The sequence below is a fragment of the Terrapene carolina genome, unplaced genomic scaffold (assembly GCF_002925995.2).
Source record: "Terrapene carolina triunguis isolate 2854851 unplaced genomic scaffold, T_m_triunguis-2.0 Scaffold236, whole genome shotgun sequence".
In the NCBI taxonomy this organism is placed as follows: Eukaryota; Metazoa; Chordata; order Testudines; family Emydidae; genus Terrapene; species Terrapene triunguis.
In genome coordinates this window covers 11,143,685-11,157,400 of record NW_020664587.1, presented here as the reverse complement: position 1 = coordinate 11,157,400, position 13,716 = coordinate 11,143,685, and the positions used below count along the sequence as shown (strand labels likewise).

At 54.2% G+C, this 13,716-nt stretch overlaps 1 protein-coding gene across 3 annotated transcripts; it reads right to left on the bottom strand.

The window, feature by feature from the left end:
* Nucleotides 1-16: 16 nt before the first annotated feature.
* GALE (UDP-galactose-4-epimerase) lies at nt 17-11,921 on the bottom strand. 3 transcript variants are annotated; one of them, XM_024203625.3, is made up of 12 exons: nt 9,611-10,357; nt 8,595-8,636; nt 6,577-6,703; nt 6,324-6,439; nt 5,465-5,578; nt 4,318-4,494; nt 3,561-3,674; nt 3,377-3,443; nt 3,132-3,217; nt 2,501-2,578; nt 2,092-2,206; nt 17-1,708 (listed from the first exon to the last, which is right to left on the bottom strand). In XM_024203625.3, exons 3-12 carry the CDS (start codon nt 6,695-6,697, stop codon nt 1,653-1,655), a joined length of 1,044 nt encoding a protein of 347 aa, XP_024059393.1. In that variant the 5' UTR covers nt 6,698-6,703; nt 8,595-8,636; nt 9,611-10,357; the 3' UTR covers nt 17-1,652. The 3 variants fall into 3 exon arrangements, with proteins under 3 accessions (XP_024059393.1, XP_026512924.1, XP_024059392.1); XM_026657139.2 differs by lacking the exons at nt 8,595-8,636; nt 9,611-10,357 and adding an exon at nt 11,714-11,921; XM_024203624.3 differs by having other exon boundaries at nt 8,595-10,357.
* Between the last annotated feature and the right edge of the window lie 1,795 nt (nt 11,922-13,716).

Genomic DNA, 13,716 nt, shown 5'->3' with positions numbered 1-13,716 from the left:
TCGAGAGACTCAATCATGTTGGACCCATTTTTTAAAAGATTTACTTATGTCGCTGCTTGCATGGGGGAGCTGCGGGTGGGAGGAGGCAGGACTAGCTCTTCTCATTTTGGACACAGCCCTTCTGTTTCTCCTCCTTGTGTCTGTTTAAAGCTGCCCCCTCCCTGGGCTGAGGCAGCGGCAGGGGGAAATGCAGCTCGCTGGAGTTTAAATGAAGGCTGGCAGCTCTACCTGATTCTGTGACTGTGAATTGGAACATTCTGCATCTTGGCTGGCTGGGGGCCTGGCCTCATGTTCATTCTTATGTACAGTTTGGTTGAAAGTACTGGCCTGTTCTCAGAGCATTCCACGGAGCTGCTCTCTCCCTGTGTAAGCAGCAACTTCCTCTGGGCTGGGGGGCTGCTGAGGCCTCAGGGGGAGAGAGAAAGAAGCTTCTGTCCATTCCTGAAAATGGCTTTTAGTTCTCTGTCTTCCTTGGGGAGGGTTTGTGTTCCACACCCTTGGATATGAGATTAAAGAAAACATAAACCTCGCCCAAGCCGTTGAGCCGGTCTCTTTAATGCAACGAGATCCTGGGGCACAGCAGCTCTGTGCCACCTCGTCTCTAAGGCGGGAACAGTTTGAATCGCGCTGGCCCCTGAGGCAAGTCAAACTCTCAATGCATCATTCAGTAGCATGAAGTGGGAGCGGAACAGACTGGCCCCTGTGTTCCCGCTCGCTCCCAGCGTTCGCTGTAATAAAGAAAAGCTTCAGGAGCTAGGAAAACAACCCGTTGCCCCAGGCAGGCTTCGGTGAGTCCGACTGTCAGTAAGTAGCTGCCGCAGCCACGCAGGGCTGGCGATTTTCCTGTCACGTACACGCTCTGTCCCACAAGAGTTAGTGACTAAGCTGCGCCCGGCCATTGAATGCCACAGAGCTAGCTCAGCGCAGTTTGACACAACGGACTCGTAAGCACCAAGCCCTGGCTCCTGTGTCGCCAGACACAATAAAAATCTCATTTGGTCCCTTCCAGGCAAGGGTGATGGGAACTGAGGCAGGGAGCAAACTGCTCCAGGGGGAAGGGAAAGGGCAGTGCACAAGCCCCGAAGGTGGAAGATGGAAACCCCCCCAGGAGTGGGGAAGATGTTCCCACGCACAGGGGAATAGGACCCCGGGGGCAGGATGGGCTCGTGTATATGAAAATGCTGACGAGATGGCCTGGCCCTTGGGAAGCTGCAGAGTGTGTGTGGTGTCCTGTCCTTGTGAGGTAGGTGAGAAGGAAGGGCCCGTGCTCAGTGCCCATCTCTGCAATGAGGGAAGCAGCAGCTGAAGGAGCAAGCCCCTCCGTGCTAGAGCCCAGCATGGCTTGGGGGGGGTCTGTTCCTTCTCGGAGGGACTCCCCTGAATCGTGCTGCGATGTTTTAAGCTGTGCAAGTTCTGCTCAGCCCTCTGCTGCTGTAGAGCCAGGGGCTTCCCTCCCCCAGAGGCCAGGTCCTAGACTGTTTCTTGACTGCCCCGTGCCATGAGTAAAGTCAGCTGCTGGTTAAAAGGTGGGAAAATTTCACTGGCCCAGTACGACTCAGGCTGGCCCCCTGGAGAGAAAGCAACTGGAGCTCCCCGGGGACCAAGACTCTGGCAGGCCGGCACCATCCTGGCTGCTCCCTGGGGCCGACGCTCTAGTTGTTGCTGAAGCCTGTGGGATTCTGCACCTGCCACCGCCACAAATCTTCACCTGCAAGACACGGAGAGAAACTCAGGCTGTGGCAGCCGCTGAGGCTGGACTAAGCCAGCTGGGGGGAGCGTTGCTGGCTGTAACTCTAGGCCCAATGCAAGAGTCTTGAACCAAACCCTCTAGTTCCTGCAGGTGTCAGTGACTCTTCGCACCAATCCCTGGTGCCTCTCACCCAGCCTCCCCCCAGAGCAGCAGCTAAGTGACCAGGACAAGGAAGAAGCTCTGGCGAGAGCTAAAGAAGGGTGGGGACAAAGGGGCATAAAACTGAATGATGCCCTGCATGCTCCCCTCCCCCGAGAGTCACTGGGAGGGGCCAGAGGAGGCCCAGATAGAGAGTGAGGGGTGGGGGTAGGTCAGAGCACACCCAGAGTGGTTGCACTTACACATCTTGTCCAGCCCGAAGGCAGCTTTCCAGCCCAGCTCCTGCTCGGCCAGGGCTGGGTCAGCGTAGCAGGCGGCGATGTCCCCCTCCCGCCGTGCAGTGATCTTGTACTTTATCTGAAAGGAAAGGAAAGGAAAGCAACGCGTCAGGGGGGCGACAGTCCCGGAACTTCACCGCATGATGGGCTGGGGCGGGGGTCCCCAACTTCAGCACAAGGCACAGTCCCATGTAGCTAACGACCTGCCCCCGCAGACCTCAAGGCAGCAGATCCCCCAGGCTGGAAGCAGGGACAGCTGCCCTGGCTGCCGCTTTACCAGCATAAGAGGAAGAAAGATGCCCTGGAAAGAGTTAGAGAACAGCCTGGAAAGCATTGCTCATGCAGGGCCAGGGGGCTTGGGTTAGCACCGTACCTCTCTTCCTGATGCTTTCTCCATGGCTTTGATCATTTGCAGGACAGAGTAACCACTGCCTGTGCCCAGGTTGTAGATCTGCAAGTAGGACAAGAAACTTGCTGGCTCTTGCTGTGCTCAGGGCCTGGGGGCTGCCCAGCCCAGCCTTCAGTTTCACTAAAGCACCAGGCCCCACCCTCAAACTGTCCTTGACTTCTGGGGGCTCCGCTTGAGACAATGAGGCCTGATTTCTGATGAGCAGCTGCAGCTAACAGGGGCTGCGGGCACTTGCATGTCTGAAAGCTGGGGCCCAGCTGGCTCAAGGTGGGCTCCCAAAATCAGGGGCCACATGTGAAAGCTGGGCCCTGTCCAACCCCACCCTGGCAGTAACACCAGACTCACCCTGACTATAGGCTCTTTTAACGGACAGATAAGGGGCCTTGCTCTTATTGCCCAATAGAGAGAGCAGGGCAAAATGCCTTTGCCTTTATCATCACCCAGCGCTAGGGGTGTATATAATTCCCCTTGAACGACAGCCCCTACTTTGGAATGGGGGCTCAGGCCGAAGGAGCTGGCTCAGCTGAGCCCACGTTAACGTTGGTGAATCGCGGCTCTGCTAATCCCCAACACCCGGACTAGAGCCATTTCCTACCTTGCAGCCACAGTTTTCTTTCAGTTTCTTCAGAGCAGCGATGTGGCCTTTGGCTAGATCCACGACATGAATATAATCCCTGACACCTGCCAGGAAACAGGAAAATAATGCAAACCGGGTCAGTTATGGAGCTGCCGGGAATGCGCCAGGCAGCTCAGTCATCCTGGGCCACAGGGAGCAGGATTTAACAGGCACCATCTAACGTAACAGGGTTTAAGATAAACCAGAAACACTGGGCAGCGCACCTGTTCCGTCAGCTGTCTTATAATCGTCCCCAAACACGCTCAGGTACTCCCGGCGCCCCACTGCCACCTGCACAAGGGAATGGGCTCGTGAGTTCAGTCTGCTTGTGTGACACACACAGGGAACACGTACAGGGGCTCTTACACAGAGCACTAGTTAAAGACAGTCTGCAAGGCGAGTTCATACTTGAGCAACGTAGGGCATCAGATTGTTGGGGATTCCCTGGGGATCTTCTCCGATTCTTCCTGATTCATGGGCTCCAATGGGATTGAAATACCGGAGGAGAATGGCATTCCAGTCCTGGGAGAGAGACAGCGCCAGTCACACACACTGCCTGGGAAGTGCAAACAGGGCCCCAGGAAGCCGCTAGGATTCTCACGGCTCATGCAGCACCCCCTTCCATCCCTCCCCACCACGCTGTTCAAAGGACCCCTGGAATACGAACACAGATGTGTGAACATTGCCTGGTTCGTCTACGCATCTCCCATCCATATCCCAAGCCTTGAGAAAGTTCTGGTGGGAAACAGAAGGCCCAGATTTCCTAGTCCCCTGGGGAAACCTGTAGGTGGGAATGGGTCACTCGATGGAAAATTCATCCCTCATGCAGGTTGCTCCCCACAGAAGAAGCAAGGGCCTTGGCCTCTAAACTCCACAGATCCCCACCCTTGTGGGTTCTACATTAGAGGGCCAGTATGTGTGTGTCCCCGATCTCCCCTAACTCCTCTGCATGAGCAGAGCCGGGGCTTCGGGGGGCTTTCAGCAGCGCTGCAGGACTGGCTGATCCCCTTCCCCACAGGCTGGAGGAGATCTGTGTATGGAGGGGGGCCACGAATGCTGGGAAGACACTTCGGACTTAGGACCCAGCTGAGGGGAAGCCCAACCTACTTGATTCCTAGTCTCCCTGGTTCAAGGTTGTGCCCAGGGCTGAGTGGGTGCTTCTTACCTTCTCGGCCTTGCACAGGTCTCGGATCATCTCCTCAATGAAGTACTTGGATTTGCCGTAGGGGTTGGTGCAGCCCCCAACCGGGTGGTTCTCGTCCAGCGGGAGGTAGGCAGGGTCTCCGTACACTGTGGCCGAGCTGCTGAACACAATGTCCCTCACCCCGTGTGCTTTCATTGTCTGAGAGGAGAAAGCAGGGACCGGTCCAGTGCCGAGCCACAGGGAGAGCCTCTCCCGTGTGTTCGGCAACAGGAAGCTCTACGTACATGCTAGCGAGTCCTGAACTGCCCACTAACAACGAGCCCTTTATACAGGGAATGAAACAAACTGATGTATAGCCAACCTATCTGGGGACCAGACCACCTACCACTGAAATGCAGCCACTTCTGGGGTGAAACTCAGCAGCTCTTTAACAGCGGCCGCCAACACTGAGTACATGATTTGGGACAGGAAGTGAGGAATGCCGCTGCCAATTGAACAACGGGGGGAATTTAGGGAGGCAGAACAGAACTTCAAAACGTAACTGGGCCTAACACCCTGACTCTTACCAAATGTGCTGGGGACCATTAATAATCTCGCTCAACCAGACCCTTGGTTTTGCATCACATCCAAGGCACAGCACCCCCTAGTGCCATGCTGGGGTCAGTTCTGACTCGGAAGAGCCATCTACTGATTCACTGCACCTCGGCGGTGCTTAGGCTTTCCTGAGAAACCTCCTCAGCGCTGCTGACCATAGCAGGCCAAGGTCACAGTCTAGAGAAGCATATTAATTTGACCGTGAACTGGGAGAAGAGATCCTGAGGTTTCTTCCCAGGCAGCCAGAGGGGCTTTTCCATCCCTCCCATTCTTTCTCCTCTGCTCTCCTGTATGCAGCTGATACCCCCTTGTTGTAATTCTGCATGGGGGTTGGTGTCCGCCTGCATGAGCCCCTACTGGACAGGAACTCGGAGTGATGGAGGGCACAGGGTTACCCCCACAGCTGGGCTTACTCCCTGGATCTTCACTCCCCATGATCACTAAGCGGGACCCACACACAGCTCCCTGGGATCTCCTGGGATCTGTCTGCATCCCCAGCCTCATGTGCCTTTGAGTCCTTTGCACTGGGGAAGTTCTGGGTACTCCAGTGCCCTGCCTCAAGGGCTCTGCTTACCTCCAGCAGTCGAATGGTCCCCGTGAGGTTCACCTTGTAATACTCCAGGGGTTTCTGAACGGACTCCCCAACGGCCTTCAGCCCCGCAAAGTGCATCACAGCTGAAAAACGGTGCTGCAAGGAAACAAAGAGGCCAAGGGTCAGTGCTGGCTGGGAGAGAACTTGGGTTAATGACACCAACAAAAAGCCCCTAGGGTTGGTTGGAAATTTTCTGTCAAAACTATTTTCGACTAAACAAAATGTCTCTAAAAAAGTGTCTGCTTGCCACAGAAAAATTCGACTTTCGGTCAAAAGAACCCCAACACCTGAAAACCTCCAAATTTTGATTTGGAAATGCCACCATAGTGGCTCCTGGGAGTTGTAGTTCAGGTGCCTCATGCTCCCATTCTTCTCTATGAGCCATGTTCCCCAGCCAGACTGCATCTCCCATGGTGCACTGTGGCAAGCCAGCAAGAAGGGAGACTGTTGTGAGTCAGGGGAGGTGTACGCACCCAGCCCATAGAGAACAGGGACATGAGGCATCCAAACTCCCAGGAGGCCCTGCTCTAACAGTTCCAAAGCCACATTTTTGGTTTGCATCCTGCTTCTGGCAGAAATTTTTCAAGTTTTTGATTTCTTTTGCCAGAAATGCTGAAATTTTCCATGAGGGAAAAAAAGAAAAAGAAAAAAAAAGACAATGTTCTAAAACCTCCCTGTGTCCCGTGGATACGTTTGTCTCGCTGCTCCCAGTCTAGAAACACCATCCTGCTCCCTCAGCACATGCTCCAACAGCTTCCCCCTGTCAGCACAGCACCTTGCGCAGCAGGAAATGCATATTCCCCCCTTCCCCAGCAGGATCGCCGTGTGCTCACGTGCTCACCTTCTGAAAGAGCTCCCGCAGAGCTGCCTCATCAAGGATATCCAGCTCCTGGAAAAGAATCTTCTTGCCCACAATCTCCTGCACGCGCTGCAGGCTTTCGGGAAGAGTATCTCCCCCTGGGGAGACAGGTTATTCTGTAACGCCAGGAGAGATCAGGTCTTGACCATGGGCACTCAAGTGGGACTGAGGGTCACCAGGGGCCACAGGATGACAGGACAGAGCCCAGGGGGGCAGTGGCAGTGGCTCTCCTTACCTCGGATGGCATTGTGGAAATTATCGATCACCACAGGGATATAGCCGGCTTCCACCAGCTCCAGGACGCAGTGGCTGCCGATGTACCCAGCTCCACCCGTCACAAGGATTTTCTCTGCCATCCTCACCTAAGATGGGATGGGAAAACCCATTGAGTGGGATGACAAATGGAGAGAATGGAGTGAAAGGGGCAATCTTGGGGGCTGGACACTGCAGTGACAGAAACCTTAGAAATAATTAGACAGATGGAGCATAGGAATTGCCTTAGTAGGACCTGTAGGTTGGATTATCTAGCCAGGATCCCACCTCTGACAATGACCAATCCCAAATCATTGAAGAGAGTAACCTGTCCAGAGGGTAACTTGTTAACCCAGGCAGCTAGACACCTAAATACCTCTAAAAATCTGGCCCTTTGTGCTTGTCTTATGCCCTAAATCATGAGAGTTTATCTCCAATCCCCTGGAATGGCCATCCAAGGAACTGCTCATTCTTTTTTGAACCCTACTAAGATCTTGGCCTCATTGATACCTAGTGGCAATGAGTCCCACAGGCTAATTTCACATCATGTACAAATGAATTCAGATTTAATTGTGTTGCCTCATATTTTAACTGATGGTCCTCTTGTTCTCATACTATGAGGAAGGGTAAATAGCCGCGCCCGATCTACTTTCTCTTGCCCATTTATTGATTTATATTCTTCTATAATGTCACCTCTAGTTTTCCCCCCCCTCTCTCAAAACTAAACACTCCTAATCTTTAGTCTCTTTCCAGGGCCTGATCATTCTCATCACCCACCTCTGGGCCCCTTCCGATTTCTGTTGAGGCCTCTGTGAGAAAGTGGGGGGGGAAATCACCAGAACTGAACAGAACATTCAGGACCAATTAGATAGATATGTACTAAGCACATGGAAATCTGAAAAACATCCCGCCTGGGAGCAATTTCACCTCCGTGGAGTTTTCCTGAGGGAGAGGGTTTATGAGACATCAGCGCCTCCAAAGCACTTAGCAAACGCTCACTAGTTACCCCTGCGAAGAAGGGATTTATTTCCATTTTGCACATGGGGAAACCGAGGCACCGAGAGGCAGCAACTTCCCCAAGATCACACGATGTGTCAGTATCAGTCTGGGATCAGAGCTCAGGCGCTCCTAGCTCCCCACCCTGTGCTCAGACCACTAGCCCATGCTGCCTTGCACGAACGGGAGCTCATTCTGAGGTTAGTCACCTGCTGGACATCACAAGCAGTCCCACAGCAGCCAACAAGGGCGTCGCCAAGGGAGGATTAGAGCTTGAGCCAGGTCAGATGAGCTCTGAAAAATAAAGCTCGCTGTGCCATGCAAGCGAACCAGCCAGCAAAGCACGGGTAGCCATCCAGCCGACCCTACCCTGCCGCAAATGCAGGATTGGCCCCGACAGACTCCAGCCCCAGTTGGGGGAGAAAAGCAGCATAAATCTACACCCAGGTTAACCCCATCCCCAAACGGAAAAGGTCGGGACTACAGCAAACCACCTGCTCCATATCTAGCCAAACAAACAAATAAGCCCAGCCTCATTTCCCTGCAAGGGAGAGAGCCCTGCCTGACAGGAGGAGCAGGGACCCAGCTGAGGGTCCTTGGCCAGCTGAGGGAAGAGGCTCTTTCTGTGAGTGGCCAGCAGGGCCGGCTCCAGGCACCAGCCTGGCAAGCAGGTGCTTGGGGCGGCCGCTCTGGAGAGGGGCGGCACGTCCAGGTATTTGGTGACAATTCGGCGGACGGTCCCTCACTCCCGCTGGGAGCAAAGGACCTCCCGCTGAATTGCCGCCGGAGATCGCGATTGCGATCGCGGCTTTTTTTTTTTTTTTGGCTGCTTGGGGCGGCCAAAACCCTGGAGCCGGCCCTGGTGGCCAGCTGGGGAGCTTGAGGAAGGAGGCAGCAGAGTCAAATCACTTCTTCTCTCTGTAGTGGAGAGAGTAGGTTCCACCGAGGGGACGCTCAGCGAAGCCGTTCAGGGTGTAGCAGTCTCACTTAGGAGTCAGAGGTTACCTTCCACGTTTCCTAGTCCTTCGTATGCCCTCCGCTAGGTCCCTGCAGGGAAAGAGGTTCCAGAGAGCCGGAGCTGGGGAGGTCTCTGACCTGGCAGGAATGACTAAGTCTATGGGGAAATCCACCCTCTTTTGCCCAGGAATAAACATTAGCTGCTTGTCTGTGCTGTCTAGTACAGCAAGCCGGCCGGAAACGCACTCCAGCCTTCCCTCACACACAGGCCGCTCTGAAGCGCCAACAGTTTAGTTCTAAACGCCCTGATGCCAACCTGGCACAGCCTTCCTGAGTCATTCCTCCTGCTCAAGGAGGCTTCTGTCCTTCTGCTCTCAAGGGAGCGGGAAAGGCTGAGCAGGAAGTGATGCAAGGGGCTCCTTCTTCAATGGACTCTGTTAGCAAACAGATCCACTTTCTTCTGGGCTGGACAGCGTGATGCCCCCCATGCAGACTATGAGAGTAAAAGGAGGCTGGGTGGGCTAAAGCCAGGAAATACAGTGAGGTCTGTCCTGAGGCCTCCCCGTCCCGCCTAACAGCACAGTCCAATTAGCTATCACCTGAGGCCCCAATGGAGGTATGTAGCTGCAGGACCTACCCATGACTCGGGTGTGTAAAGCACTCACTGGCACCTGGCACTCCCGGCTTTGCAACACAGGTTAAGTCCCTGCTATCTGCTCTCCCTCCCAAGGCAGTTCCCATTCTCCCTCCTTTTCAGATAGCATTTAACTATCCAGATTAAGGCTCCTCACACACCTAAGCACACATACCACCACCACCGGCATGGATTTTGCACCAATTCCGGGGTTACTAGCGTCACTTGCTTTATTAGGTTGTACAGTCCGTTGGTGGGAGGCTTGGCTAGCCCCCAAAGCCATCCCCTTTGCCCTATGCATCTGGGTGTTTAAATACCCCTAATGTAAATCGAGGCACCAGCCTCCATCACAGCCTATGAATTGGAACCAAGCAGCTATTGAAATCCTGAGCTACCTGCTGGTGTACAAAATTCTTGCTTATTGACTCACATAAGCCTAAGGCATCACCATCTGCACGCTGGACTGGTTCAAAATAAGAACTGGAACCTTCGGGCTGACACTTCATGCAGGACATTGATTTGATTTCTTTTTCTAAGTCGTTTTACAGGAAAGGTCTGAAACGTGAGCTCAGCATCCGCTTTCAATGGGCGCGGCTGCTGGGAGGAAGGGGGTACAGCACACAGCACATGACGTCTGCAAATCTCCACCTGCCAGGTGCACTTTCTCCACCTTCAGCAAACTTCTCCACGAAAGAGGAAGTGGGTAAAAGAGTAACAGGGAAACCTGAACCATCTGCAGGCAGCTGCATGGAGAGGACAGTCTTTTGCTTATGTTGCTATATAATAAATTAAGGGGAAGGAAAAAAACACCAAACGTCTAAACCAAATCCTCAAATTACATAACCTAATTTGAATATGGGGCCCAGGGGCCTGGGAGTAGGGATTCCCAGCTCTGCCACTGTGGGAATTAGACAGGTGACCGAACTTCTCTGTTCTTCTGTTTCGCCATGTGTAAAATGGGATAAGGGTAACTACCTCCCCGGGTGTCAGTTAACGTTTGTAAAGAACTCTGAGCTTAGTACAGCACAAAGGATTATTTCAGGGTGCTCCTGTTCTGTTTTTCTCTCCCACCTGCCTGTACAGAACCCTCCTCTCCCTGCCACACAATTCAATGATCTTCTTGCTGTACGAAGAGCTCTCATTTATACCTGGCTACCGACAAGTCGTTTTCCAGCCCGAGTTCCCACACAGTCCAATAAAACCTCCCTTAGTAAAGCTACAACAGGGCCCTTTGCTCCCTCATGGGCATATGCAGTGCCAGCTGGTCCTGTTTCCTCTGTGGGTCTAACTCCATTATAGGCCCCAGACCCGCCTGGGGGTTATAACAACCCTACTACTATTTGGCTGTATTTCTCACCCAGCCAGGCACTCCGGCCGCCTTGCAGGCCACACTGCTGCCTCAACCACCCTTAAAAGCTCAGTTAGGGTCCAAAGCAGGTTTCCAGTCTGTTCCCTCTGCGGGAGGCGATCACCCTCTACGCTTAGCTGGGAGTCTGAGCTGGAACCTGCCGCCCCCTCTGCACCGGGGATGGCAAACGCATCCCACTGCTACCGCTGCCTGAATCCCTGTTTCAGGTCAGAAGAAAACTAATTTGCCTAGCAGGACCAACAGGCTCCCTGTCCAGCGGGTGTGTGAATGGGGCCACGCGGTCAGGCAGTAGGACTGCGCTGGCTGATTAGAGGGACAGGAGCCGGTCTGCCTTTCAGAAGGCGATATGGGAAGGTCAGTGACAGCTACGCCCTGAGCCCCTTGCCGGCCTGGAACCTAGGCGGGTGTGAGGCACGAATGGCCTTGGGGATGGGTCTGTCCTTCGGGAGGCGTCCCCTGAGAACAGAGCCTCCCTGGCTGCAGCCTGTGTTCCCAGGGCTCAGCCCCTCTCTCTGTGGCTCGGGGGGCGGCGTGGGCAGCCCCTTCCTCACATGGCCCTGCGCGCCCCCCCGCAATGCCCTGGTGCCAGCAGTGGATGTGGAGGGGCAGGATTCGGATTCAGCCCAGGATCCCACTTCTCTCACCACGGGTGTCGGTGCTCCGGGAGGGGCCGGACTCTACTGGGGCAGCCGACCCCTGCACTAACCGACACCCCCACGCTGACTAGCCAGGATCCCTGACCCCCATCACTAGCCAGCACCCCCCCTGACCCCTGCACTAGCCAGGATCCCCACCCCACCCCCCACTGACCTCTGCACTAGCCAGCACCCCCACCCCCACCCATTAGCCAGCACCCCCACCCCACCAACCCCTGCACTAGCCAGCACCCCCCCGACCCCTGCACTAGCCAGAATCCTCGCCCCCCACCACTAGCCAGCACCCCCACCCCACCAACCCCTGCACTAGCCAGGATCCCCACCCACTAGCCAGCACCCCCCCCACCGACCCCTGCACTAGCCAGAATCCTCGCCCCCCCCACTAGCCAGCCCCCACCCTTACCCCACCGACCCCTGCACTAACCGACACCCCCCATTTGGCAGGGCCCCCGAGCTGTGCCCTCACCCCCCCCCGTCCTGCTACCACGTCCCCGGCAGGGTCACTCACCGCGACGGTCTCGGCTCTTCCCGGCTCTCGCCCGTGGCGCGGCCCCTTTAAGAGAAGAAGCCCCACCCCGGGCCTCAGGGACACGCAGCCGCTTCCCCATGGGAACGTGTCACTCCCGCCCTCACGGTACGGGAACGGGACATGGCCAAATCGAGCCAAACGCGGAGCTCTGGATCAAACCACTTAGCTCGGGGCGGGGAGAGACGCGGGGAAGGGAGCTAGACTGGCTCAGACCATCGCTGCCTGTGGAGGGAGAGAAAGGACTTAGACCAAACCACTCTGGCTATTAAGGGGGGGAAGAGAAATTGGATGAAACCATTCCTTCCTCCGAAGGGGGTGGAAACTTGCAGTACTACACTTACAACTGGGGTCAGGCCTTTGTCCTGCCCCCAGGACTTGGCCTTGGGATTTCTGCAGCCTCCCCTTTGCAGTGGGGTGGCAGCTGTATCCCTTGTGGTCCCAGGCTGCAGCACAAGCAGGCAGGGCCATGTGCAGTATTGCAGCCTGGGGAACTGGGCCCTGCATGCTAAGCAGGGTTGCCAGTTCTGGTTGGGGTATTCCTGGGGATTTCATCACATGACTATCTTTAATTAAAGATCATTTAATTCCTGGAGGGTTGGCAGCTCGAAATCTGAGCCACTAGTCACAGGAGAGCAGGGCAAAGAGCAACCTCAATCACTCCCACTGCCAGAGTGTGCCCCCCCCCCCCCAAATCTCTAAACCACAAATCAGCCTGGCCTGAGCAAAGGGCCCCAGCGAGGTTTTTCCCTAACCCCTCAGCTGGTTCACAAGAGATCTTGTATTTCCATGGAGCTGCAGCGAGGTTTAAAAGAGGGATTTTATTCCCACTCTCCAGCCTTGGAGTTTGCTGAATTCCAACATTAGCTCTATTGCTAGAGCGAGAGCAACTACTGCTGTGACTGCCAAATGCTGCCATCTAGTGGCATTCACTGCCAAGGGGTTGATGCTGTACTACAGTACCTGACACACAGTACTGTTATGAAAACACTGCCATCCCTAGGAGTTAAAGCCAAGTGGTACCCCAAAAATGCTCCATTCCTGTGTCTCATGGACAGACTGAGACAGAAAGCTGTTAAAACAGAACCCCACTACAGGGCAGGAGCACCAATGTCACTATTACCAATGCTGTAACAATTTAATGCATTTTTAAAACTAACCTGGCGTTATTGGCACATCAGCTGGACACTAACAGGCACTGATCATGGTCATTTTAAAATATAATTTATTGACGTTACATAAACATATTTATGATTCCAGTGTTTTGCAAAAAGGATGTTGGTGCTGTAAAGATCATCCGAGTGGAAAGTAAGTAATAATGAGCAGAGGTTAGCCATGAAACAGACGCCCACCTGCCATCAATACAAGCTTTGTGTATTAGTAATTGGCTCAGGCTATTTTTAATAATCCATATTTTTATGAAAAAAATAATAATCTGTTCAGTGATCAGAGTTCCGTAGAAACTGAATGGCTGACAATTCCAGCTGATATGAGAAATTCAAGTGAAGTACAGAAATTATACTAGTTCTGTTTAATTTCTTCTTGCCCTGTTGGTCTAGATCAGCGGTTCTCAAACTGTGGGTTGGGACCCCATTTTAATGAGGTTGGCAGGGCTGGCTAAGACTTGTTGGGGCCCGGGGCCAAAGCCAAACCCCACCATCCGGGACCAAAGCTGAAGCCCAAGGGCTTCAACCCTGTGCGGTGGGGCTCAGGTTACAGGCTCACTGCCTGGGGCTGAAGCCCTTGGGCTTTGGCTCCCTGACCCGGGGTGGTGGGGCTCAGACTTTGGCCCCACCATCTGAGGCAGTGGGGCTCGGGCAGGATCAAGCTTCAGTCCCCATCCTGGGGTCATGTAGTAATTTTTGTTGACAGAAGGGAGTCACGGTGCAATGAAGTTTGAGAACCTTGGTCTAGATTTTCTCTGCAGTGCAGTAACCATAAGGCACTTCTTCCACACTCTCCCAATTAGCATGCTGCTCACACAG